The following is a 27,825-nucleotide window of genomic DNA, read 5'->3' on the forward strand; positions in this document are numbered from 1 at the left end:
TTCTCCTCACGAAGAGTGAAGCGGCACAACTCATCTGTGAGCTGGATGTATTTCTTTTTGCAAAAGCAACAGGGATACTGTTTACTGATAGTAAATAAAACTAGGAAAGGGGAGAGGACATTCAAACAGTGCCTGCTGACCCTTACGTGCTTAATAAAGTAAACAGCTATGTTAAATAGGTGGTTTTAAAGAAGCAGCAACAATTTTGACAAAAAGAAAGTTCGGAAAAAAAACATGCTGTATGTGAGGAAGCTGTAAAACATGATTTTGTGATTAAAAAGTTACTCACTTTTTGTGTATTTAATAATATCACTAAAGTTGTACAAATTAATCAGCTTGATTTGCAATTCTCAAAACGGAGGAGGTTTGTAAGCTATGCAAATATAGTAGGGAAAATACTTTTTTTTTTTTTTCCCCCTAGGGCATCAGGGAAAAAAACAAAGTATACTTCGGAACAAAAATTTTCCAGTTATAGTTTTCTGGAGGGGACAAGCAAGTGCATAGCTTGCATTATTTTTTTACTCTTCAAGGGCCTGCAGCAGATACAAAGATACCTATTTGAAATAGCTGTTTTGTAAGACAAATTTTCTGGTTTTACATATATTGAGATATAAGTAGCCTATTCTTTACCATAGGCCTTGCACTACTGGATGCTGGTGAGAGCATGAAGCAAATGGCAGAGGTGAAGGACTCACTTGATATTAATGTCAAACAAAATTTTATTGATCCTCTACAGTTATTGCAGGACAAAGATTTAAAAGAGATTGGGGTAAGTTTTCCAGAGTAAATCTTCACTTACCAATAACAGAGTCAATCAAACTCTAGTTCCCCGAGATATTTTTCTTGAAAGCGGTAAAGTAAATAAATGTCACTGCATTTAAGTTTGTCTCTCTAGCAAAACAGTGATGAAATCTGCTCAAAATCAATGCCTGGCTCTTTCTCACTTGTCTAACTTACTCAATTTGCTATATTGCTCGTACATTCAGTACAAGAAGGATAGTGAAGAAAATTATAGTCTTTATTTTTCTGCTATTTTATTTTAACCGACATTTTTATTTAATTCTTATGAACATGTGAGTGGGCTGTGATTTACTGCGACTGATTATCCTATCTTGCCATCCCTATCAGCCTAAAGCTGTTTATAATGGAGGATAAATATAACTGTTGAAAAAGGCTATTCAGGGCAATCACAGAATGATCTGAAAAGTGCCATAAAGTGTCAAAGTGCCATATCCACTATAGGAAAAATATAGGAAGCTGAGGAACACATTTTTAACCTTTAGAGTTAAGTTTGTCAGTGCTTTTGTTTACAACGTGACAATTCAAAGAAAGCCAGGCAGTCTTTGTCTGAGTCTGTGGATTCCAGTAGACTTGGGTAATAAGCAAGTTAAAACCCTGATGAAATGCAGAAATGAAAGTTATTTTATTTGTTTACACATAAATGGATGTGGAAAGCCTAGCAAAAAGATAGTAATAATGTCTTGATGTCTGTAGCTGTCTCCTATGATACATAACTGTTTTCAGTTGTAGTTCTTCTGAACTGATGAAAATAAATTGTTTGACGTTAGCTTTAATGAGCATTTTGTACTGTCACTTTGAGTCCATTCTGTAAGTCTGTCAGTCCCATGATTTTTGGCAACAGAAAAGCTTGTGTAGTTATATCAGATAGAAGTGTGAAGTTGACACCTAACAAAGAAGGCAAGAATACAAGATTTGTTGGAGCATTGCTTACAGAATGAGAGGGGAAAATAACCCTTTAACTTTTAGCTGTCATATTGCAAATAACTCGAGGTAAAATTGAATTAAATGTAGACTATGGGGACATACACATATTTAGATTGTCTAAATGAGAAGCGGGATCCAATCTGAAGTGTTGCGCATTTAGTGAAGTCCATGAGTTGGATGCCTAAGTTTAGCAAATCAAGGTAGCCAATTCCCCAAGTGTTAACAAAGGGCTGTTTATTTAAACCCCATACAGTTTAAAATTTCATTCATGTATACAGTTCTAGACTTACCTGATGCTGCCATAGATCGAAGGGATGGACTGGATAATCTCTGAGCCTTGTATTTCTTTGATTCTGCATATCTCTATATTTGCGTCCGTAACTGAAATTTCCTTAAATCACAATGTGTTTGTTTGGGCCTCCTCATAAATGTTCTGTCTTATTTAGCATCATTTGAAGAAACTAGAAGGACGCCGTTTGGATTATGATTATAAAAAGAAGCGTCTTGGAAAGATACCAGATGAAGAAGTTAAACAAGCAGTAGAAAAATTTGAAGAGTCAAAGGAACTGGCTGAAAGAAGCATGTTCAATTTCTTAGAAAATGATGTAAGTCTGTCCTGCATTTTTGTTTGCTGCAGTACATCCAGGAGGGCAATGTGTGTGGGATTGGATAAAGCCTGTCCCATCCTTCATAGGAGGTAAGATCTGAAAGCAGAAAGTGTGCCTCTTCCCTCTTTTAATCTCTCCTGTGAGAGAGGAACATAATGCCCAGCAGTAAATGGGAGAACTCAAGAATTCAGGAATTTCTTTTGGAGGTACCGTGGCTCAGACAAAATTGTCACAGAAGCCTTAAGTAGTTTTATAATCTATGAGCAATGAACTATCTGAGAGTAGAATGCAGTTTGATCAGTGGGAGGGAGAAGGTTGGGAGGTTAACACAGTCACAGACTGGCTGCTGAAACTATGAGCAAGGGTATGTACCCTGCGCTTTCTGAATTGTAGCTCACTTATAGTCAAAACTTTGCTGCTGATTTGAAGTCTGTGGATGATTTTACCTCTGAAAATCATTATTATTATGATTTGGCTCTCAAAATTAGTCTACAGAGTTTGTTTGTGGATTGGGCTCAGTACGTGGACTTCGGCTCAGAGTCCCAAGTCCATCATGAAATTATGTCTAAATAAGGAGCCGCTGTGGTAATTCAGAATAATCCTCTCTTCTGTGCAATACACAGAGGAATAGCAGGATGTGCTTTCTCCCATGTAATCATGGAGTTATAGGAGAAGAGAACTGGACCTATTTGGGCCTATTCCAAAGCTTTCTCTTCTCCTGTAGATGCAGCATCACAGAAAACACACTTAGAAAGGAAGAAGTGTGCTGTCCTCTGTGAGCAAACTGCAACAAGGAGGAGCTGTTAAGTGGGAGTATTTAACTACAAGCAACTTCTCCCTCTATTCACACCTGTGTGATGGCCAGTTATAAACTAGCCTGTAGCTCCTAAACTGTTTGTGAGTGGGACACATTGCTTACAGCTGTGTGTAAGTCAGTAAGCCTCTTGCTGTTTTACCAGTGCAAGTTATATGAGGGCACCAAAAAATGTAACATCATCTATCAACAATTTCAGCACACTGTTCCGCTGTAGGCTCGCTGCTTGGTTGCAGTGTATGTGTTTTATAATACTGCCTTGCATAAGCAGCTGAGGAATGTTTCAGATGGTGTTTATCATTAGTCAAAGCACCAAACTGAGGATAAAACAGTGCATGGATTAAAATGATTTAGCTGAGCCACTAGAGAACTGATGAGTTATACTTTCTAGTATAACTAATTCTGCCTTTGGGAGGGGGTGAACTGGATGTCCCTTTGAGGTTTTTTCCATATCCACTTTCTATTGTTTCTGTTTAAAGAAAACTCTGTGCTCCTTCCCTTCCATTTTCCATGCTGATCTAGTCTGTCTGTCCTCCTCAACTTCTCCTTACAGCCTTGTTGTCTAACCCCAGACTGTCTTGCTGGGTTTGCAGAGATCTTAATTGCGATCGCTTCCTTCCCATCCTTTCCAATTCCCCAAATGTCTCCCTTTCTTGGTCTCCTTGCCCTGCAATCTCTGAGCTCTGGTTCCCAGCCGTCTTGCCAGGTGCCTTTCCCAGACTCAGTCCTGATCCACATCTCTTTCTCAGGTTTTTGCACAGCTAGTTCCAGACCTCCCACATAGACACCGTTGCATGCACTGCTTATCAGATCCATCTTCTTGCCTTTCCCACTCAGCCAGTCCCAGGCTCCTCCTGCTAAGTGGCTTTTAGTCCCTCAAATTTCTCTGGCTCATCCCCAGTCTCTCTCTCTTCTCCTAATCCACAATTCCATATCCCTCCTGGCTCTTAGTCATCTTGTTTGGACAGTCCTTGTCTATCCATTTTCTCTGACCACCCCGTTCAAACCCCAGGCACTTTGTGCGTTGTCCTCAGCTGGTTTACATTACTCTCTTTTGACTGTGATGGAATTATACCAGCTGTTGATTTGGTTCTGTGCATTTCATTTCTGTATGCTATGTGACAATGTTTGGCTCTCTTGGAGTCCCGGCAGAATTTCTAATAATGTTTTTAACCGAGTAAAAGCAGACAAAGTATAGCACAAAATTGCCATGGGTCCGTAAAACATTCACAGAAGGCTTACTTGGATATCTTCTTGTGATCCAATGTCTGAAGACATCATGATGGGATGGAAGCATGTCAGACTTCTTGGGGTCTGTCCTCTTTAATGCTGTCTTAAAGGAAGAGGACGAATAAATACCTGTCACTGCTCCATCCCCAGTACAGATTGAACTTTTCAGTTTGTTTGAGGGGAATGAGATTATTTGTTACCTCATGAATAAAAATATTTTGATTTTTCTTTCTCCTTCACATTCTCCCTTTCCTCAGCATTCATATTTTTGAGTGATTGGCTGATACTTTTAAAATCCAAGTAGATAAATCATGTTTCATTTATTGGTTTATAAATGCTGCCATCTAGTGAGGTGAGTCCAGATCATTTCAGAACTGCAGTTTGTAAACATTTCTAATAAACACTAATGGGTCTGAGTCATAAGAGCTGTCACAGTGCAATTTCTTCCAGCATTGCTAATCAGAAAAGCCCCACTTTCACCTGCTAAGGGGTCATGTCCTTTTAACTGTTTCAGGCTTGGGTGTTGACAGACAGCTGGCTTGGAAGTTGAAAGCAGAAGGGATTTGCACATTGTGAAAGGAAATGACTCAAGGACCCAGCCCTGAGTTAGTGAACTAGAAGTTACACCTCAGTTTTGTTCTGTTTCCAACTGGCAATTTCTTTGATTGAATCACATATGCTCTTTTTCAATAGCCTCCACAAGTTATCATGGTCTTTTAAGATACCAGGTCTGTTTTGAATGATGTGTTTGTTTATCCGTCAGCTGAATGTACTGCAGGCTCCTTACAACTATTTTCCTCTCTGTCTTTCAGGTAGAACAAGTTAGCCAGTTGGCTGTGTTTGTAGAAGCAGCACTAGATTACCATAAACAATCCACAGAAATTTTGGAGGATCTGCAGAGAAGGCTGCAAAACCGGTAAGACTGAACCCATCAGAAAATTTTGAACCTCTTTTGCAGCTGAGGTTCATGAATGTGAAAAGTCACTGAAGCAACAGATCTTGTAGCACCATCTCACAGATGCACATTTGCTGTGCTCTGTGCCTTACTGGACTTCATTGCTTTAAACCGTTGCCACCTGGCAACTCCTTGCTGTGCTGTGAGCCTTTAATGTAATGCAGGATCTGCCCAGAAAGTTTTGAGTGTGTGCAGAATCTCTCACTCACATCTATGGAGGTTAATCAGGACAGCCTCCATTTGTTTGTAGGTTTATTTAAACTTGCATGCTTCGAGTTGTGTTTTGGAGGCTTTGCTGAGAAGTTGGCCTATTTTCATTGAGATTAAGGAGTATAACAAAATAGTGGAGCAGAGTAAGGAGATCGCCAGCTGGCTAGGAACACAGCTGTGGTGTAATGCACTTATGAAAGGCCCAGATACTTTGCATCATCCTAATAGAAGAAAAAAATGTTGCTGTCATTAATTTGTCACTCAGAGAACCAACAGAGAACAGGAGACTTAAATGACTTGAGTGTCACCATAGCGTAGTCTAACATTACAGTCGCAGAGTTGAGGTAACTGTTTGGGGCTTTCCTGAGATCAGGGTGGACGTGGTGGCTGTGAGTATTAGCATAGGGGTAGCTGTGTCTGTATACACCCTGCACCATCCCAGCTGTAGGGGCCAGTGAGACAAGGAGGTCTCAGCTGTGCCACATGCACACACAGGAAGAAGTATTGAGATAGTTGTGCTGACCAAATGGTTGTTTCCCATTTTCTCTAATAAAAAGGCAATGTCCCTGGGCCTCTGTCCTGGCTGGGTTTCTGCATATGTCATTTGCAGTTGAGCTTTCTAGAGACCTCATTCCTGGAACTTCTGCTGAACTCAGTGGCAGCTGTGGATGCTCAGCACTTCTCAAACTCAGGCTGTTAAGCTTTATGCCTCTGTCAGCAGGACCAAAGCATTAAATAAAATAGGGACTAGCTGAATTTCAAATACAGCATGAGAATTGAGCAACTTTTAGTGAATAAACCTGTGTCGTGTCCGTCGCCGCCCCGCCCCCCCCCCCCCACCACCCCCCCCCCAAAAAAAAAAAAAAAAGCCTAAAACCAAAACCAGCAGAAGGTTTTTTTTTTTCCCCACCTTTCAAACACCAAAGCACTGAACTGAGTGGAAGCTCCGTAACTATTTCTTCCTTCAAGTAAATCTCTTGCCACTCTTCTCTGTGTTCCAGAATAAATGTAGCATCTAGTCGGCCTAAACGTGAATTTAAGCCAAAGCCTGTAATAACTACAACTCTGGAAATTGGTGATAATCAGCAGCACAATGGGATTGCCTATAGTTCTTCCATAAAATCATCAGGTAAGTCTATGGCTACAGAATTAACGTGTCGATAGATATTTTGCCAGATTGTTGCTTGAGGTATTCTTTGTACTATGAGAACAATGAACATGAAGCATCAGTATTCATACATCTGATTCCAGTTTGTTTCTCAGATTTGGAAATGGAACTGTGAAGCAGGGTTCCTCTCGTCAGTCTCTCACCCACCTGAAATTTAGGTGTGCCATTCTGCTTGGTCTTTTAGGGTCTCTGTATTGCCACTGAGGGTGGGAGGAGAGAGAGGGAGAGCCACTTGCAGAAAACAGTTCTTTTCTTGCAAAAACAGATGCCTAAGGTGGGTGTGTTAGATCACTGTCTGGAATATCTCCAGGTGCTAATTTCTCTCCACAGTCTGAGACCATAAATGATCAGTACAGGATCTTAACTATTAGCCATGTAAAATTCAGAGAGATGACTGCCACCCTTACTGATTTTATTAACATACTTTACTATCCCCTGAAGTATGCACCAAAGTGTGTACGTTTATGAACTGAAGTACTTGGGTACCTATTGGTATGGGAGTAGGATCCTTTCCTTTGATTAGGCCCTGATTCCACAAAAAAAATCAACTGTTCAAAGCCCTTGAAAGTTGTGTGAATGATAATAATTAGTAAGGTTACACTACTCACTGAAATAGCTTTTCCTCATCTCATAAATAAAATTATTTTGCCCTATCTCCTTAATGATTACAGTGGTGATGAGAGAAGACCAATTAAAAAAACAAAAAAACCACCCACACGGAAGATAACAATATGCAAAGAAAAGAGAATGAAAAAGCCAAATTCTTCCATAAACATTATTTGTAAGGGAAATAGAGGGGAAGCAGTGAGCCAAAGGTTCCCTTCTCTACTTGGCATGGTATCTAGCATCTTTTTCAGAAGCTTTTTTCTTTTTTTCCCTCCCGCCCCCCCCACCACCACTCTCCAATTCCGTCTTCCCTCCAGTCTTGTTCCTTTTTAAAGGTTGGGAGAGAAATGAGAGAACTAAAGGTGAAAGAATAAAGCTTGGAGCTGTAACTTCATGCTCCTTCTAATGTCTCTTTAATTTTCTTGCACTCTGCTACAAGATGAAGCTATTATACAATCCATACTGAAGGGGATTTGCATAAATCCACCCAGCAAGATCTTATTCCTCAATTTGTTTGGCAGCGTAAATCCATCCGGCAAGATCTTATTCCTTGATTTGTTTCTTTTGTGCTTCAAGCTACTTGAGGGTGTGTTAGTGAAGCTCCCTGTGCTGCCTGAATGCTAAGAGCAGTTTTGTGTTGCTGTCAAATGTGGGACTGAGGGAGACAACCCGCTCTTTGCACACTCCTCTCAATTCAGACCACGGGTTCCTAAGACATGTGATGCAAGGACACGTTTCATTCAAAGCACTGGGGATATTTGCAGCAATCAATAACTTTCCAGTTATTTTCACAGCGCATCTGGATGAAAATAGCAAAAACATAGCAACCTTTATTAAAAACTCAGCATAAAATTTCTAGGCCCCTATCAATTACTTGTCAAGTTATATAGGCTTTATTTTTTCTGCTTTGCATGTGCAGTGGAGAAAGGAGATTGAGATTCAGCACTTGTATATAAACTAGTGTGTCAAACCAGAGATAAAACAACACACATATTACAGTGGTTTATCATTGTCATGAAGCAATTGATCCAAGATGTCCTTTAAGAGTAATCAATCCTGCCTTTGGGAGAAAGACAGACTACATGACTTCTCAAGGTTGCTTCCAGCCCACTTAGTTAAAAAAAAAAAAAAAAAAAAAAGCCAGTTTTAATGAGCTAAAATTCAGTGAATGAACTGAAAAACAAGTGACCACTCATCACTAAGATAAGGATGGAGTGAGCCACTTCCATTCATTGATTCCATTCATGGACTATTGCATCAACTGCTTGCATATCACTAAATGATGGGTTTTCACTCACTGCTTGGCTCCCTCAGTGCTGCCAGAATGGAAGAGGACTAAAACAACCATGAAAGAGATGAAAAGGAGAAATGGGATATATTTAATAATTGTTGCTATGCTTAGGGTTGCTAATAATATCAGAAAGACCCTTTATCATGTTTTTTTCCTCCTGAAGAAGCTATGGATGCTGTGCTTACAACCCCAGCAGGTACATCAGTGAAATCATTGTTCATTGTCTTTTTTCTCTTCCTGTTCCATATTCAAAAGTTATCCATACGGATTTCTGTGGAGCTGCAGTGGGGTCAATATGCCCTGCTTGTAAATGGGGAAACCTTTCTGCTCCTGTTTACAATCAGAATTATGAAACAGATTAGACTTATGGTCTGTGTTTTAGAAATGTGAACCAGGCGGCTCTAAGCAAAACTGCTAAATGTTTTAGGGTCTCCATGTGATTGGGGGGATAGCATCATTTTCACCCTCTTTTTCTGTTTAGAAAACTGACCTCTTCATCCTACTCAAAAAAGCACTTTCATGCTTAATTTCCCCTGTTTACACATTGACCCTGTCAAAATGTAGACCTTTAATTTCTCTGGTACTGTCACTCAAGGTAAGTAGTATCTTAGTATTCAGTGAACCCATGGAAATCAACAGGACAGTTCAAAGTAAGCTGTGATACATTCAGCACAACTACCACAATCCAGTTCTTAGTGTTGAAATGGCTTTTCCTGTGTTTCACCATAGCTTTTCAAGTTAAGTGTCAGCTTTTGGAGCAAAAATAGTATTTTCCTTTGTATGGTCCCTAAAACATGGGGATTATTTACTACTAACGACTTGCATATATTTGCAGGGCTAGCTTCACAGAAACCTCATTTTAATGTTGTGAATTATTTAGCTGCTTTGATTAAGCACAGATAACAAATCTGTGTTTTTCTAATTCATTGTTACCCTCATTAATCAGCTGAGGCTATGAGCATCATCTGGCTCATTTTAGAACTCTCTTTAAATGCTGAGTTATGTCACGCCTTTCATTCTTTTTGTTTGTCAGGTTTGACTACGATATGAAATAAATGGGTCTGGTTGCTGGAATTTAACATAAGCATCTAAGTGTTCACTCACTTCAGCTGTGAGGGAGACTTGGATTAATTATCTTAGCAAGCTTCCAGTTTGTGATTATGAAGGTGTAATTTTGCTACCATATGTATACAACATGGTATAGAAGACAAAGTAGATACAGGTACAGGGAGTAACTCCCTTTGGGGAAAACAAACAAACAAAAAGACAAACAAGCATTGAATGGCATTCTGGTTTTATTCTGTAACACTCCAGAAATCATAGACAGCTTCTTGCTTAGCCTGTTTTTGTGGTGTTTTTTTCTGTCTGCGCTGTCCAGGTTTGAGTGGCCTAGAGATTAATGACAAGTCATCTTTGAATGTGACAGTGAAGTGTGGCAGTTCAGCTCCACAACTGGAGAAATTAAGGAGGCATGCATGGTCTTGCGAATTAACAAACCCTGTTTGGAAAAAAAAAAAAAAGAGTGTAATTTCTTTAGCTTAAATCTCTGCAACAGGAAAGGATGTGCAAGTATTTAATAGACAGAAAAAGGCTGGAATCATGTCGCCAATTCTGTGATGTTAAACAGTATGTGTTGCAGACTGTCAGGCAGTGCTGCCCCCATTACCTCTGTCAGGGAAGCTTTGTCTCATTGGATTATACAGTAGCAGCAGCTGCCTGACTCTAATGAAGACTTTGACTGATCCTACAGCCTGGAGTGAAACCGGTTGTACTGGCTGTGACCATTATTTAAAAATCTTTCCATGCTGCCAGACATCTCTTTTCAGTTCTTTGGAGCTTAAAATGAACCAAATGGGATCCATCTCGTGTCAGGTACCTTACTGTCAGAAATTAACTGGCTTGCAATAATAAACTAGCCCCATCGGAACAGCTGGTAAAGCAAGGAACTCTGTCAGTTATTCAGAGCGCGCTGCCTTCTGCTTTTGACAATTCCAGTGAGCTGGTCCCAGTTCTACCTTGGCAAAGACTGAAAATAACTCAGCTGTTTTTGAACACAATCAGTCCCTTTTTGTTGGGAAACTGTGGGTCATCTTTTTTTTTCTGCTTGGACTTTTGTTTCAGCAAAAATATGTCCAGAACCAAGCTTTCATATGTGTCATTGTATTAGACTAGCGTAATTTAGTTTGTTCTTGTAAAACTTTGTCACTACCCCATGCCTTCCACAGGCAGAGGCCTAGTCTGGCGTTGTTACAGCAATGTTCTGGGGTGGTTTGCTGAGGGGGATCTCTGTGTTGACAGCTCTCTTCCATTGCTATAAATAAAAGCTCTCTTCTATTGTTATACAGGATAAAACATACCCACAAAATAGAAAAGTAATTCCTACTTCAACACCAAATATTACCCCCGATTGTGTTATTGTCAATTAAAAAGATGCTTTCACCTGTTCTGATTTATTGATCACCAGAATATTGTCAGCTGGTTTCCTTAAGAGACTTCTCCTAATTCCTTTTACTAGAAAATGCCCGAACAGTTACTTTTCAATAGTTTCCTACACATTACCATGATTAGCAGATTAAAATGCATTTTTGCCTACATTTTTAACATCTTAGCTATTACATATATATTGCATCACCAACTGTGTGCAGATTTACCCAGACAAAAATTATTCTTCAAGGTGATTGCATGATTAGTATGTGTGCTAGCTGGGAGAGAGAGTCGAGACTAGAATATTTGAGAATTGTTGCGATGTTGCAAATAAGACAACCTGAATAACTTAGTATTTAAGAGGTTTAACTGCTTTAACGTAAGTACTAGAGTGTTCTAGAGTTGTCATGCTATAATGTGTTTTACTACTCCTTACATGGCAGCAGCAGCATGAAATCTTGTCTCCTATTCTTCCTTTATAAATATATTTCAAATTACTAGACTTTTACTTGGATATGCTGTATATGTTTTTAAAAATCTGTTATGGCTGAACTTCAGTTGAACCTCTGGCTAGTCCTTGGCTACGGGTGAGCTTTACAATTTGAACATTAGATTACATTTTATTAGAATAAATTATTATTCATAAATACGAATGAATGAATGTATCCATACCACAAATCCAAGCCAATTAACACCCCTTCATGAGAAAATCTTTAAAAAAGGTAACTGCATTTACAAGGTTAACTTATTTTACTAATGGTGATTCTGTTTTGTACTTTAATTTATGATTATATTTACTTGTTTTCCTGTAAATGTATATACTTACTACATATTACTTGCATATGGTACCATTAATATTTTAAGAGTTATTTGGAATTAAGATCTTTATAGCCGGGCAAACAGCGTAAGTCACAAGAACAGCCAGATACTGTATTGGAAAACTGTTGTCATCTGTAAGGAAGTTTGACAGGCACCATTGTTCCTAGCATAACCTTTGCTTTAGTTCAGACAAAGGGTGTGTACAAGAAAGGATTTGAACACATGAACCTGGGGAGCAGTAACCCAGAAATGGCTGTCGCCGCTCCAGTGAGGTGAGGGTGGAAGCCTTAACGCAGGAGCAGCTGGAAGCCTTGCTCCTGAAACGCACGTGTAGGGTGACAATCCAGGTGGCTGCTGCCAGGCTGTAAGCGCGTGTTTGTAGGACTGACTCTGAGCCCCTGCCCTCTGGTACATATTCATACAGTAGCAGTGTGCTGCAGCCCAGTTTGTTTGAATGATTACTTGTCACTTCTCCTGTTGACTCTTCTACTTCCTCAACTCCTACCCTTCCAGTTCCTCTAGCCACCACTCCAAAGAGACCACACTGATTTTGACAACTGTGATTACTCAAACTATCAGTTTGAGATAAACATCCTTTTGAAAGGGAAGGCAAGGAGGAATGAAAATAGAGTAGCATCTGAGCTTAAGGGAGAAACAGAATTATGCTTTAAACTAATTATCACTAGTATTTTTTATATGTATTAACCAGATGTTAATGGGTGAAAGCAAAGGGAAAACTGTTGGGGGGGAGTTTGTGACAGCAGGGCTATGTGTTTTGACCCATTGTTTTATGCTTAGTGGCCGGTGGGATGCTGTGAAGCTCTATTAATATGTTTGGTTTTTTTCTGTCACTGGGGCAGGTTCTTCAATGCGCATGGATCAGCCTTGCTGCCAAGCTCTCTATGACTTTGAGCCAGAAAATGAAGGCGAGCTTGGGTTTAAGGAAGGGGACGTCATAACTTTGACGAATCAGATTGATGAGAATTGGTATGAGGGGATGTTAAATGGAGAGTCTGGCTTCTTCCCCATTAATTATGTTGAAGTGATGGTTCCCTTGCCTCAGTGATTGTGTCATTCAAGCTGTGAACGTGATTTCATGACTGAAATGGATTCACAAATGTTCTGTCAGTGTGGCATTCTGTGAAAGCCTTGCTATTTGACTGACTTACTGACTTTTGTATGCGTCTTTTTAAAATCTATTTATTTTATATTCAAAAAAAATTTACCTTCCCTGACTCCATCAACCTGCAAAAAAACCCATGCCCAGTTTTTTTGCTTTGTGCCTTGAAGATCACTGTATGAAGTGTTTACTGGTAGCTCACTGTTGCTCCAAAAATGCATTCCTTGCTATTATTGTATGTGGATTTTTTATCTTTGGCTGCAATGATTTTACTATTGAAAACCATTTTTAAAAATACTGTAAGTGAAGCTAACTGTAACCAGTTCCTAAGTTACTGATGTCATTGAGCTCTTTTCATCTATCACACTGTAATTTATTGTGAGCAAGTTAATCCATGTTTCACATTGTATGTTGACAAAAGGCAAAGTGGTTGTTGTCAATATTATGATGATGTTGTACTAAGTACAAGTTCTCAGCATTGAAAATTCCTATAATTTACTGACCAAACTGAATAAATATTTCTGTGGGATAAGAACAGTGGTTGCTGCTTCTATTCCTATAGTTCTGGCATTTGTTTTTGAGCTGGAGGTCACTTTCGCTAAATATATCAGCTTTCAGTGAAAAAAACAATGCTACATTAAAAATGCATGAATAAAGCCAAAACCATAAAGTTTTATGACAGCTCAGCCACTGGAATTGTAATAATCTTGCTCTCTCCCTACTGATTGTGTAGCATTTACAATATCTGTTAAATTTTCTTCTAGCAGGAGGATAAGAGAAAAATTCCTTTGAACTAGCTCCACAGGGTTTGTATAAACTCCATTGAGATAAATAGGTGAGTATCACTGGTGACTACTGCAAACAAATGAAAAGTCAATACACTTCTACTTTTTATATTTATTTGAAAGGGATGGAGGAAGAGGAGAAAGAGAAGATTAGGTGGGGAAGTAAAGACATGCTATAACTACAAATATGCAAAAAAAGCCTCACAATGGAGGACAGACAGACTCAGGCATCTTAAGTACTATCAAAATGAAGACAGAATTAATTTGTTTTTCTGTTAGCTGCCTCCTGCTTTGCTTAGTAAGCACAGATGTAGTAATGACCAAAAAAATTCAGCAGCCCCAGGGGAACACGTAATCTTTTGTCAATTGCTCTCTGTACAACAGAGTGATGAGAAGGGAGCTGAACTCTTTATGGGCAAACTGGCTTGAATCCAGCTTCAGAGTGTCAAGCTCTACTTGGTTCTGTAGTCCAGTTGAAAGAGTAAAATCCCTAGAGGAAAGAATTTCATGTGTATCACAGGTGCAGTAACTTTTCCATCTATAGCCCCTAACTGGGTATCAAAACCATGGATTTCTGGTTTCTCTCATCTCTGCACTTGGCTTGCGCCATGACCACAAGAGAAGCAGAGGGTTATTCTTTGCAGCTTTGGCTACAGCTTGCTACTTTGGGGACATCATCTCAGAATTTGAATGTGCTCATGTAAAGAAGAAAATTCATCAGCCCTTTTTTCCAAATTCATGGGCAAGTACCTAGTAGTTACTAGAGCAGCAATATGGAAAGTAACTTGTCCTAACCTAGTTTTTGAATGAAGGTAGCTATGATGTTCTGAATTCAAAATGTATGGGACGACTTTCAAAGGTCTAAGTATTTGGGATTCACAGCTGCTTTTGCTTTTTCCCCCTTTATCAGAGAGGTCTCACCAGTTGTATCTTTCCATAGCAGGCAAGAAAAGACAAGCAAGAAAAGAGGTATTGAAATCTCTCTTTTACCTCACCAGAATTCCCTAGAGGAAAGAATTACCTATGCACACGTGTGCACGCACACACACATATATATAATGGTTTGAATTCTTAATACACTTTACAGTAGGCAGCTTGCCATTTAGTATGGAGTTCCTAGTCAGCTACAATAGATGTTTCATCTAACAGACATGGCTATTACAAAAGTAATAAGCGCTATACTGATATTGATAAGGCTAAAGTATATAGAGGTCATAGGAGACCAACCATCTTTAAGGTTTGCCACCAGGAAGACAATTTGCACAACAAGATCCATTGCATACCAGAAAATTGATTCTTTAATATGTGCCTTTTTAAGATTGTATGCCAAGAAAAAGTTTCATGAACTGTCTAATAGGTTGTGTAGTTGAATAAATATAAGTAGATCTTGTTTCCTGCACCATTGATGGTGTTACTAAACAACATCCTATACCACTCCTATTTCCTATCAAGACTTGTACACTAGTTTAAATCTTTCATGGTTGTTGCTTAATACTATCCTTCCCTTGTGCTATGAAAAGGTTTCATTTGAAATACTGCAGATTCCTCTTAAATCAAGTTCATAGCAGTTCAGCTTTATTTGAAGAACTGAGTGATAAATATAAGCAGGGCAGCACAGTGTATTTCTGAAGGTTTCTTCAGTCTGCAGGGAATCTTCCCTAAACTCACCAGTTTTATTGGTTCAAAGTCTTTTAAGCCACTCAAATAAGATCAATGAACAAACAAATTTATTATTATTTAACCTGCAAATATTAAAGTCCAAGACTGCTTTTATATACATGAAAAATATCTTTAATAGTTAAAAAAGTTTAAGAAATCAAGATAAAGGTAGCAAGGTTATAGCAGCAGCTATTTCTATATGGGCCATAAGGTACAACAAGAATTCAGATCTGCTAAAATGGAAGTATTAAACCAGCATCTACTCTTGATGTCTCAAAACTAGAACTTTTAAATAACTTAAGAGTTTAAGCTAGTATAAGGAAAGCCTCACCTTAACAACTGCATCCTAACATAGAACAGGTCTTTAATTCAGAACTGAGTATTTTGGCAAGGTAAGAGGCAGTCAAAAAACTATTCCAGCAATCTCAGCAGCTCCTCTCCCTTCAGCTACTTCCCTCCCCTCATGCTCTTAAAGAGAAGTGTACTTTACGTGGCTCATCAAGGCCCTTTCTTTACCATAGAGCCAGCAGCTAAGCGTTTTAGTAAAAAGAGGCTAAGAATAATTAAATGCAGTGGCCCCAGAGGGTGACTGCCTGGTTTGAGGGTTATAGGTCAGGCTTTACATGGACTACAGAGCTATTAAAGTTACAGTAAATTACATACTGGCCAATAGACAGTATTCCCCCAACTGCCCCATTAGACATACACAAAGCAGTACTGCAGACTGCACAGAGAGTTGGTATGTAAGGACTCTAAGAGCACACATTTTTGATGTGCCTTTTTCCTACAGTTGGTGCTTTCTAGTTTTGATTTTTGTTTCAGCATATTTTTTTTCTAGCCCCTTAGAAAGCTGGCTTGTTGGACCATTCAAACAGAGTGCTAATATTGCTAGTTACAGTACCTTCTCTGTTGGAATGAGATGCTTTTTCACATTTACAGGATACATTTGTCCAAGTTAAGGTTGACACAGCTATGCTGTGATATACTGTATCAGGGAACACCCAATACTGAAGCTGGTTGGTGGATTTCCAGGTACTAGAATACAGAAACAGTGTATCTAATAACAGACAAGAATATTTTTTACAACTTGCTTTTAATTTTAAAATGTTTCACTCTAGGAAGTTCTCTGGCAAGTGATCTAGACTAGTTTCATATATTTCAGCATCAGGATCTGAGCAGGAAGCATTTCAGACACTCAGCACTCTTCAGGATAAGGTTTTACTTCAGCCAAGTTCAGACTTGCTCAAGGTGCAAGCTTGAGGGTGTGATCTGGCCCATGTAGTTTCCTCACTCAGGCTTGAAACAGCAGTTACCTTTGGAGAAACACTGTATCAGAGTATTGAGAAAGCTGAGGCAGCCTCATGCTCATTGCCAAGTATTTAGCATCCTTCTAGGGCATATGTTCAGAAGTTTTGTAAACTGTGTACCCTCCTCTGTTTCAGCAGGTCATGGAAAACAGATCCTTATGTTAAAGTAAAAATAACTTCACATGGAGCTTGTATTCTGCTGCTCTTTATATCAGTGAATCCAAGGACAGGGTCCAGTATCAGAAGGTAGGAAATTTCATCATGTTATGGACAATGTTTCTTACAAAGAGGTCAGATGGGAGATGTGAATTCCAAGTTTCATATATTGCAGAAGATACCAACACACATGTAGTCAATGTCACCTGGGATTAATAAGTGTTTTCAGATGATCATCTCTTTGTCCACATTACATGACAGAACAGCTAGGATCCTCATTTTGCTGCAGAAATAAAACATCAAGATATTAGGCTAATTAGCATGTGTACAAACTTAGTATTTGTTGCTGGTTACCTACTTGATCCTCATATAGGTATGTGGGGGTTTTTTTTTGTTAGTGTTTTATAGATTTAGTTACTTATTAATAAAGCAAAGCAGATTTTCAAGAGAGGCAGTACCTTAACTATACTAGATGGTTTGGGGGAAGAAGAAAACAAGCTTTTAAGAATTTGAGTCCATGCAATACATGAGCCTATGCCTTTCTTAATGAAAGGGTATCAAGCTAGCTATCAGTACCTCAGTTCTGAAGCATCAAAACTTAACTGGCATGCAGATTCATGCTACCCTAGTTAGGATGGTAAAAGCAGAAGCAAACCCCATGGAAACCCCGCCTTTATTTAAAGCACAGCATTCTTTCTTTGCATAATTTTACTGCATGCAAGTAGTTAACTGGTTTTTACTAAGCTGCCTTTATTTCAGTACTACCAATGCAGCAGAACCATATAGGTACTAATGACAAAAGTTTGACAAGAATTCAGCAGACAGGAATGACATTAACATTTGAGTGGGAGTATTAGAATTGATTCTTACCATAAATGGCACACAACTGTATTGTAAAGTTGCTGATAAAACAGATTAGAGATGTAAGGAAAAGTTACTTTTGCTTTCCATCACTGATTGCCGAACAAGCCATACTATTAGTCAATTCAAATAAAGAGCCTTTAAAAAAAAAAGAAAACCCTTGAGGAGAGGCCCTACTCCAAACATGAAAAGAAGCTTGTATGAGTAAGTATCTTTATAAGCCTAAAGTTTCCACTGGTGTTACTTGAACCATTTTGGTGTATGCTGTGCATTCGGAGCCCAGAGGCCAGAATAGCATTATAGAACCTTTCTCAATAGCCTATTTAACAGGGTCTCGCCCTCCTTCAGTGAGAGACTGAAAATATTACAGGAATGTGCATATAAGTCAGGAGACCTTGATAAACATCCTTTAAGCCAGATGGTATTATAATAATAGATATTTACCCAGATTTTCTGTTTGAAAGAAGGACAAGGAAAGAACCAAGCAGCAGGTAGTAACTGCCTGTTCTTAGGTACATTTTCTTCAGAAAGACAGTACTAAGGTACTTTTAAGTTAAGTTTTCAGACAGGTATATTATGAAAATATCTAGGAAATGCTGGCTTTAAGACCTGGTGCAGTATGATGCAAGTCCTAGTAACTGTAGGATCAGTTTTAGCAAGAGCTGTGGTAGCTCAACATGCTGTGTCAGCAGGAGGGAGAAAATGAATTTTTAGCTAGGCATCCCCTTGTGCTTAGGCCTTGGCATTTGTACTAGCAAAGGGAACTTGGTGCTTTTTCAAGTCAAGAAACAAACTCGAGTCAAGTACAGTCCATAATTCTTCAGTTATGACCAATTTTAAGCCCTTGTATTAGTTCTGTTTTAGACTACTTCAGCAATTAAAGATACCTGACTACTAGTATATCAAAGTACACTAGGCACATCCAACATGCAGAAGTTCAGACTTGTAATATGGTCAGTCAAAAGCCATTTGGAGGGGTTAGAGAGTCTTTCACAGGGCATTACCACATGCAAGTTGTAGCCAAAGGGTTACAAGTATATCAAAGGCAAAACATGCTTATTCTATTTGACTGTGTTAATTCCATTAGCATGACCTGCATCTGTGCTGAAGTTCCACCTGGAAACTATTGAGGGGAGTATTTATGACTGAAGCAAGGCTGAGATTCTTATTTTGCACAGCAAGATAAGAAAAAGTAGTTCCTGGAAATGAGCTGGAACAGAAGTGCATCAAACTTATGCTTGAATTTAAGAGGGACTTAGGCAATCGATACACTAAGAACTTTGATTTCAGCCTTTTAATACTTTTCAATGGAAATAGTAGGTTTCTTCAGTGTGAATTTAAGTTATCTTAAAAGCAAGTGAGGGACACTGTTGGAATGTCAGATAAGTCACTTCATCCCACAGAAATAAGATATTTCTGGTTAGTATTTGCATTCTGTTCTTGGGGTAACAGCTTTCAAGTTTCTTCATAGCCAGATGCTTAGATAGAACAGACATTAAAGCTAATGTTTTTCAGTGTGTCAGCAAGAACAGACCAAACAGTTAGTGCTACTACTTGATCACATTCAACCAGAGAATAAGCAAAACATCAATTCCACTTCTGATGCAAAGCCATGCAAGCTACACCCTACGTGGGACAAGAGACTGCAGCACTATTAATGAAGCAAGTTTTCTATGAGATGACAAAAGCATGATTCTCACTATCTCACCTGCTTAAGGTCGTTCACAGGAACCACTATCATGAAACCAAACAACATTTCTTTTTTCTTCTTCTTTTGGTCTGACATCAAGAAAAATGTTAAGAGTTGTAGGATATGGATAGTAGTTGGGGAAGTATTTTGAATGCAGTAATGAAAAGAAATAGCCATTGAATGATTCTGTCGATAGCATGTATTTAAACTTCAGGCACCTTACCTGAGATGGAAACTCCATTTCACTTCCAGTTATTTCTTCATAGTCATCATCATCTTGGTCACCACTTTCTTCTCCTCTAGGTACATGCATTATCTTCCTCTCTGCAAGTTCCTAGAATACAGTTGAATTGCCACCAAGAACCCTCAAGAATTAATCACATCAAACAAGTTTAGTATTAGGACAGTAGAAGCTATTTACTATCTCACTTACCTCACCATCATCTGTGATGAGTGTAACACCAATATTATCCCCAGTTCCCCAAGACTTCTGAGACTTCCAGACCAGATCACTAGGACCTGGGCTTACACCAGCAGCTGCACCCCAGATCTGCAAGAGATTCAGAGTGAGCTTCTGAAGAATCTTATTTGTAGTTAGATTAGGATTCAGTTCTAACATATACAACTCTTAAGCACTTCAATACCAAAGATGTTCAGTAACAGAAACTGAACTACTGTGACCCCTGGCAGGTTAGTTCTTTTCAGGACTACCAAAAATGGTGGTAATGGTTTTTTTAACTGAAGACTGTAAAACAGTTAGTGCAGAAGAGGCTGTTTACAGGTTCTACCTGGTATAGAGGTAGCCTTGCTTGGACATGCATACTATTTGAGTCACAGAGCCAAGCCATAGTTACAGACATACTCATGGCAGCAATTTGTGTATACAAGATAGCCTCTAGCCTGGGGTCACTCACAGATCTCTTGAGCAAGCTTGTACAGAGTTTGGAGTTGTAGAATTAGCCTCTTTGATCACTATCTAAATGTACTTAGAGTATGATTTTAGAGCTAATATTTAGCTTAGTACCATAAACCATGAGCTCAGCATTGCTGAACTGTAGTGAACCAAAGCTTTTAGCAACAGTGAAAGTCTTTGCACAACTTGTATCAAATCACAGGAGTATGGGGAACCCTAAGAATAAACTAGAATATATTGATTCTGGGATCCCAATCTGGGATGATCCAGGTTCAATCCAAGATCTATCTTTAAAGAAAATTTAATTGTCATTTCAGATCAAATTGTTGCAAGGATTTTTCCCATCTCCCTCTCCACATAAAAAAAGGATTTTAGTTCTTTAGGCACTTGCAGTATCAGTTTAATTTTCCTTATTACGTGAATCTCTATTGCCATCTAACATTACAAGAACAGAGCTCTGAGTAAGTTTTACAAAACCTCTACCTACTGTAACTACTTGGCCCGCCTGAAGAGTGAACCGTGAAGGAAATTTGTATGTTACATCTGACACACTTCCAAGATGTCTTCTTAACACCCACCCATGTAGCGGTTGATCCTGTGGGACAAAAAATTTTTCTCAGCATTACAGACCAATACCATATCATACAAGTGCAAGGTTCTTTCCAGACTCAAGAGTCAGTTTTAGTCCCACTCCTGTAGCGTACAAGAATCTGATCAATTTTGAGGAAGCCTTCAAGTTCCCATTAAAGCCTCCCTATGATTTCTCCCAGTACTTCCTTAGGCTTAATCTTAGTCCCACAAGTTTAAGCACATCTATTCTTGCCTTCTGTTGAAGGGGGATCATGATGCTCTTTACCAGGGAGATTCTGCTAAATTAAGTTGGTCATGCCTATCTACAAACTTGGGCCATATATATAGCACATACATAGTGGCCTGTGAATGTTTAAGACATCTCAGGCTGAAGTGGCTAAGCTACCAGCCACAAGTTTTGGAGCTGCGAGGATTAATTCTAATAATTCTGGATTTGCAGACTAAACTAGTCAAAGAATTATCTAATTGGTCAGATAAACCTTCTACATGGGTTAGATACTGTCAGCTCTATTCAGCCTTTTAGCTGTTTTAAGCATTTCTAAGTAATAAGAAGCTGTCATTATCCAATTTACTAAGCACCTTATTTAGTTCAAGCGTAAGTAGTACTTCTGATAGTGCTAGTCTGAATCTGATGAGAAACAACTGAAGGTATTAGATTTCTGCATCACAGAACCCAGCGCCCGGTGCACCTCCCCCCAAAAGCACCTCCCAGACATGCCTGTGAACAAAAAACCTGCAGTACAAAAAAAAAAAAAAAAAAAATCAGTCTCTAGGCTTCTCTTGACAGCAGCCAGGATAGCTGAGAAGTCCCCAGTTTGAATTTAGTTTGGCAGTACTCTTCCCTCATCTCTTCATCCCTCCCTAAGCTACAAGTCTGTCCACAAGCAGTCATACTTTGTAATGAAGGCCATGCACACTTGAATGAATAGAAGTACCTCATCAGAATTGTTTTTAAGCCTGACAAATTTCCCATCTGCATCGATTTCTTCAATAGATACATTTCCAGAAGATGAAGCATGCTGAACAGTTTTAAATCCAGCACTATGCCTTCTTTTTTTGGCTTCTTTCATTTTCCTTTTCTTCCCATGCAGGAACCGTCGCCCTTGACTTGTTGCTTGAGTTGCAGTGCTGTGTGAAGATGGGCTGGGTGACAGCTTTAGCCTAGAAGGGAGTCAGATAACATTCACTTGAATATCTGATGTGCTTATTTCTTCACACTCCTATCCTCCCACTGTAGCCAAGCCTAACAGCTTCTTATATCCAAGCTTTCCATGAAGTCTTGAATGTAAGATTTTATTTTTACTGGCAAGAGTAGCTAAGTAGCTCATTAAGTTTGGAAGACAGCCCCAGCCCTAGAGTTCAGAGCAAGCTTACGTCGATAAGAAGAAATTCCCAACTGCAATAAGTATTCCTTTAAAGTCTCCACAGACAATCTTTAGTGGAAGTAGTTTGAGGTTTTGACCTTTCTTAGCATGTATTGAGTTCATGTTGTTCTCACCAGGCAGTGTCTGGATAGTTGGGAGTTGACACAATTTCTCAGTTTCATGAATGAAACTTGAGCACCATCTTTGATATACCTCTAGGATATAGCACAAAGCTTTGAGAAAGTTTGATTCTAGGGAGGGTTATCTAATGGACCTTTGAACTTTATCACTTGGGTTTATCAAGTTAACTTCATCTTACTACATTATGTGGTGGATGTGGGATATAAATGCCATCTTCAGAAGATTATGCTTCAAGAACTAAGTTGTAGCACTAATCACATCTTTAATATTTATTTCTTGACTCCTCCGCATTCTGAAGAATATACAGTTAATTAGTGTAGAAATCTTGGATGAAGCAAGTCCTCATATGAGGATCTTGTCATAGCCTACCTCTGTTCCTCTCCTTCCAGCATCTTTCTGTAGGCATTTATTTCCAGATCTAGAGCCAGTTTCACATCTAAGAGATGCTCATATTCTTCCAACTGTGCTTGTGCCTGCTGCTGGGCTTGTGCCATTTCTTTCTCTTTTTCAGCCATACGCCTTCGATGGAGATCACGATCATAATCTAGTGTCTCCTGTAGCTCCCTTATTCTGTTCTCCAAAGCAGCATTCTAAAATCAAGGGGAGGGAAAATCAATTAAACCATAACTGAAGATTAGAGAGGAGAGGCCAGTATTTTGAATTGGGTATTTAAATTAAAGTAATTCTAAGGATATACAAATAAAGATAGTACCTGGCTTTGATACTGATTAACTTGACATGTCAGAGTATCAACTCTCAGCTTTGTTTCCATCAGCTCCTCCCGAGCAGCATTGGCAAAGTCACTATGTCTTGCTGCAGATAGCTGGGCATTCTCCATCTATGGATAAGTCACCATTAGTTATGAGTTGCTTATGACCATGTATTTTAAATAAGAAAGGAAAACCAAGTGATTTCCAGCTGTTACATCTGGAAATAGTTATGTTTTACTTAAGTGTGCAGATACCAATAAAGTCCAGGTCAGAAAGTTTTTCATTGCTTTTCAGGGAGGTTTACACAAGTTTGACATTCATGTCAGAAAAAGTCAGCAATAATCAGGTAGTGAAAATTGCTGCATTAGGATATTTCAGTTACAGATGCATGAAGACTTTGTATAGATATTAAGTAAATTGATTCTCCAGAAGAACAATGGAGAATATGTTTAGAAGCTGCTTTTCAAAGCATGGGGCTACAGGATATTATTATTATTATTATATCATAGAATCATAGAATCATTAAGGTTGGAAAAGACCTCTAAGATCATCAAGTCCAACCGTCAACCCACCACCACAATGCCCACTAAACCATGTCCCTAAGCGCCTCATCTACACGTCTTTTAAATACTTCCAGGGATGGTGACTCCACCACTTCCCTGGGCAGCCTGTTCCAAGGCCTGACCACTCTTTCAGTGAAGAAGTTTTTCCTGATGTCCAGTCTAAACCTCCCCTCAAACTATTGCTCTTCCCCAGAAGTTCTGTTACTAAGGTCCTGCATCACCATAAGCAGCACTGAGCTATTTCTAGAGCAATTCAATCTTGAGGTGTTCCAAGACAGGATAAAGTAGAGCCATGCTCCTACAAGAGGCACTCACAGAATTTCCAGTGGAAACCTGGACAGAAGCATCGAAAGGAATTCACTGAGTTGGCATATAAATTGGAGTATAGAGAAAGCCAGAACCAGGAAGAAAGGAACACATGTACTTGCTGAGAAAAGTAGATCATGTGATTCTACACTGAGTATTAAGAAGGTTTAAGATACCAATACTGTACACTGCAGCCAACCCAGAAACCCCTGGGATCTTACCTACCAAGAATATAAACCTAAAGTATTACTTTTTCCTGCATATGTGGCTAATGCTGGGAAAGAGGTGACAGACCAGTTCTAGAAGACTAACTGTCAAGCTACTTCCATAGCAACCCTCTTCCCCTTATCCAGTACTAGCAACTGGAAAGGGACATTTGCACTCATACATTTTAAAGTTCTCTTGTAGAACTGTAAGAATACCTTATTTCATGCATTTTAGTAACACTATCAGTGTTACTAAATCAGTAGATCAAGATTTATTCATTAATACTGAAATTGCTCAATACAAACATAGCACATCTTGGCCCTGAATTTGTCAGACAAGCTCTCAATTTTGTCAGAAGTCTGAATTATGATCAACTTTATTACATTAGCCATTCCTGATTGCTCCCCAAAGGGACAGTATTTATGCTTGAACCAGTTTTGTTTGGGACAACTGTTCATAGAAGTTCTACTGTCAAATTTGATACTGCTTCAAAATTCCATAATAGCTTATGTCAAGAAGCTCTGCACTTGGGAGCAAGGGCTCCATCAGTCAGCTATTTATGCTAGTGTGACTTTAATCATATCAAGGTGCAGAGAACTTAGGCTTTTTTATTGGCATCTTCCACAGACTCACTTTTGCACTGAATGTTCGCTCCAGCTCCTCTTTGTATCCTTGAATTTGTTCTTCATGTTGTTTTCTGAGCCCCTGCAGAGCATCCGAGAGCTTACTCTCAAATTCTCTCTGACGGCCAGATTCTATTTCTGCTATCCTGCTCTCATGGACTCTTTTTGTCTCCTTGAGCTCCTAGGAGAAGAAGTAGTTTCTCAGAGAATAAGCAAGCCAATACAGTTTGATTTGAGACTGGACTTACTGTAGCAGCTTAACAAATCATTCAATTTTGAAACAGATTTATCATTGAGTACACAGCAATTCACCTTTATTCAGAACTTAGATATTCATCCATTAGGTCAGGTACTTCCACCTTGCTAGCTGCACTGGGTTTTGCTTCCTCACTGCCAACATTGCTTAAACTAATAAATGCAGTACTTTGTATTTAATTTTAAGACTAATTCTTTGAACTAGATGGATTTCTCTGCTTTTCTTTACTTAGAGCACATGCATATACACTTCAGTTTCTTTAAGCACTGCTACTTCACCTATTCTTGTTTTACTTAAAAAGCAATAGCAGTTCCTTAGAGAAATTGGAATTCTCTATCGCTTAAACCACACACTTTAAGATTTCTTCCAGTCAGAAGGAAGTTGGTTTACATTCACATGTTTTTTAGTTCTGTGTACTGACTTCTCACACAAAGGTTACCAGACACCTTTGATAAGTGTTCAGGAAGTGGGGAACATAAGTTGCTTATTAAAGGAGATTTAACTTCTTTGATTATTTTAGGTTTCTAGCAAACATCTGGAATCATTTAAAGTTAACTGTTATATATGCACTTTCAGTTACACAAAGTAGTATGTTGGGATTGTAGTTACCTTCAGAAATGCAGCCTGAGCAAATTATCTCATATTCCAGATACCTATTGGTACTATGCCAGATAACATGAGGTTACGTACTTTCTTGAAGTCTTCCTAGTTAGGTGGATTTTATTGGCTGGTGGACTGTCATAGGTTGACTCAGCTAGTTACCTTTTTACAGATAAAGCATATCTTAACATTGCTTTTAAGTGCATCCAGGGATCATGGACACCTAAAAAAATCCTTGTTAATAAGCTAAAACATACATCTTCATGAAGGCGTTTCTGGAATGTCATTTGTTCCTGCAAAGTTTTCATATGATTTTCCAGGTCCACCCTCCTCAACATTTCACTGTGGAGATGCTTTTTGGTATCCTCCAGTGACAGCTTCAGCTAGAAAGACAAGACATCAGGTAATCAAAATTAAGAGGTCATGTTTCCAAACTAAGACAGTCAACTTATTACAGGTCATTCAACTTCATTCCCACAACAATCAAAACACACTGCTTAAGTGAAGTTGGTTACTCTGTTTAAGTTCTTATTTCAGTGGGATCCAGCATATTAGCAACAGAAAGAATCCTATTTAATTATGTAGACCAGATTTCCCACCAGGCAAATACAGAGCAGCCCTTAATCCCACCAGCTAAGTTTGATTCCTCAAAGTAGACTTCTGATGAATCAATTGTACCATCCATGTACATTCCTCCCCTTTACAACACTAAGTATTCCAGACTTCTCCCTAACTTCCAATATAATTTGTTTGATGCTTAACAAGTGAAATCCTCCAAATGTAGCCTAACTATGTTGACAAACTATTATACACTTCAGGTGTTGGAGCATGCTGCTTTCATGATACAAGTTTGGGTTTTTTGTTTTTAAGTTTTCATCCTAAAGATTTGAAATTAGCTTATTCAATGATTACATTAAAGCATGAAGATACAAAAGCAATGCTCTTAGAAATGCATTGATAGAGTGGCAACTCAATCAGAGTTCATTTTAGTAGCACAAGAGCCTACAAAAAAAAAAAAAAAAAAAAGAACTTTTTTATTCTACCTAGATTTAAGTATAGTGAAGCAGGGTCCATCAAATGCTCCCTTTGCTGACACATTAGAGAACGCTAGAGAGGCTATAGCAGTACAACACATTTCAACTTACTTTGTCCTTAGAACAAGAAACATTACATACAGTGGGCATAGAATACAATTAAAGGTACCTACAACAGGTGGAAGTTTTAACAGACCAATTTATTCTACCTAGATTTAAGTATAGTGAAGCAGGGTCCATCAAATGCTCCCTTTGCTGACACATTAGAGAACGCTAGAGAGGCTATAGCAGTACAACACATTTCAACTTACTTTGTCCTTAGAACAAGAAACATTACATACAGTGGGCATAGAATACAATTAAAGGTACCTACAACAGGTGGAAGTTTTAACAGACCAACCATCAGTAGCATTTGCTTTCAGCAAGATTGCAGAAATCTTTTTGTCCACTTGTCATTGCCATAGATAATAGCCTTTCTCTGCTTTTAAATCTCAATCACTGGTTGAGGAAAAACAAGCAATAGCTTCAGGAACAAAAGCAAAGTTGAAATTCCAGGACAAGTCTTACAGTGACTACTTGATCCTTTAATTCACGAAGATCGTTCTCCAAACTTCGGTTCTCATTCAAAGCTGTTGCTAAGTCAGCTTCCTTCGCATTCAGCTGAGCATCAAGGTCTCTCATACGAGCCTGCGCCAGGTTTAAATCAGCTTCTTTTTTTGAATTCCTACAAGTGAAAGTTTTACACTCATAAGTTGCAGCTGGTGAGGGACAAAGTTTGGTTTTAATGTGTTTACCTTCACAGGGATCTGTGGCAGAACTGAAACAGAAGAGAAGTTAGTTAACGCTTGTGGTGAGAGCACAGGGTAGGCTGTAAAACAAACCAGTTAGGCCCCTCAGACAAACATCATTTGTTTAACCAGAAAGATTTCTAACCCAGTTTCCAGCTCGTTTTGTGTGAATCCTACGCGGAAGCCAGCTATTTTCCACGGCATAACCAACCGGAGAGGGTAGGGACGGCACAGGCCACCGTCTCCACAGGGAGGGACGCTCAAAGCCAGAGTTCACCAGACCACAGTGACCTGCCACCAC

At 39.0% G+C, this 27,825-nt stretch overlaps 2 protein-coding genes across 4 annotated transcripts in view; one reads left to right on the forward strand and one right to left on the reverse strand.

The window, feature by feature from the left end:
- Positions 1–13,505, forward strand: part of SH3GL3 (SH3-domain GRB2-like 3) — a 17,446-nt gene extending 3,941 nt beyond the window's left edge. Inside the window, exons 4-8 of one of the 3 annotated variants that reach the window (XM_009573699.1) lie at positions 636–769; positions 2,172–2,330; positions 5,190–5,293; positions 6,544–6,698; positions 12,711–13,505. In XM_009573699.1, the coding sequence (XP_009571994.1) occupies positions 636–769; positions 2,172–2,330; positions 5,190–5,293; positions 6,544–6,698; positions 12,711–12,916 (758 nt within the window). In that variant the 3' untranslated portion in view covers positions 12,917–13,505. The remainder of the gene's footprint in view (positions 1–635; positions 770–2,171; positions 2,331–5,189; positions 5,294–6,543; positions 6,699–12,710) is intronic. The other 2 variants (XM_009573698.1, XM_009573701.1) reach the window with 2 other exon arrangements.
- Positions 13,506–19,325: 5,820 nt separating this feature from the next.
- Positions 19,326–27,728, reverse strand: LOC104073786 (lamin-L(III)-like). The gene is made up of 11 exons (XM_009573702.1): positions 27,670–27,728; positions 27,304–27,460; positions 25,960–26,085; positions 24,857–25,027; positions 23,150–23,275; positions 22,807–23,027; positions 21,868–22,093; positions 20,829–20,936; positions 19,862–19,978; positions 19,652–19,762; positions 19,326–19,364 (listed from the first exon to the last, which is right to left on the reverse strand). The coding sequence occupies exons 1-11, from the start codon at positions 27,726–27,728 to the stop codon at positions 19,326–19,328; spliced, it is 1,461 nt and encodes a 486-aa protein (XP_009571997.1).
- Positions 27,729–27,825: the final 97 nt, after the last annotated feature.

The sequence above is a fragment of the Fulmarus glacialis genome, unplaced genomic scaffold (assembly GCF_000690835.1).
Source record: "Fulmarus glacialis isolate BGI_N327 unplaced genomic scaffold, ASM69083v1 scaffold183, whole genome shotgun sequence".
Classification (NCBI taxonomy): Eukaryota; Metazoa; Chordata; class Aves; order Procellariiformes; family Procellariidae; genus Fulmarus; species Fulmarus glacialis.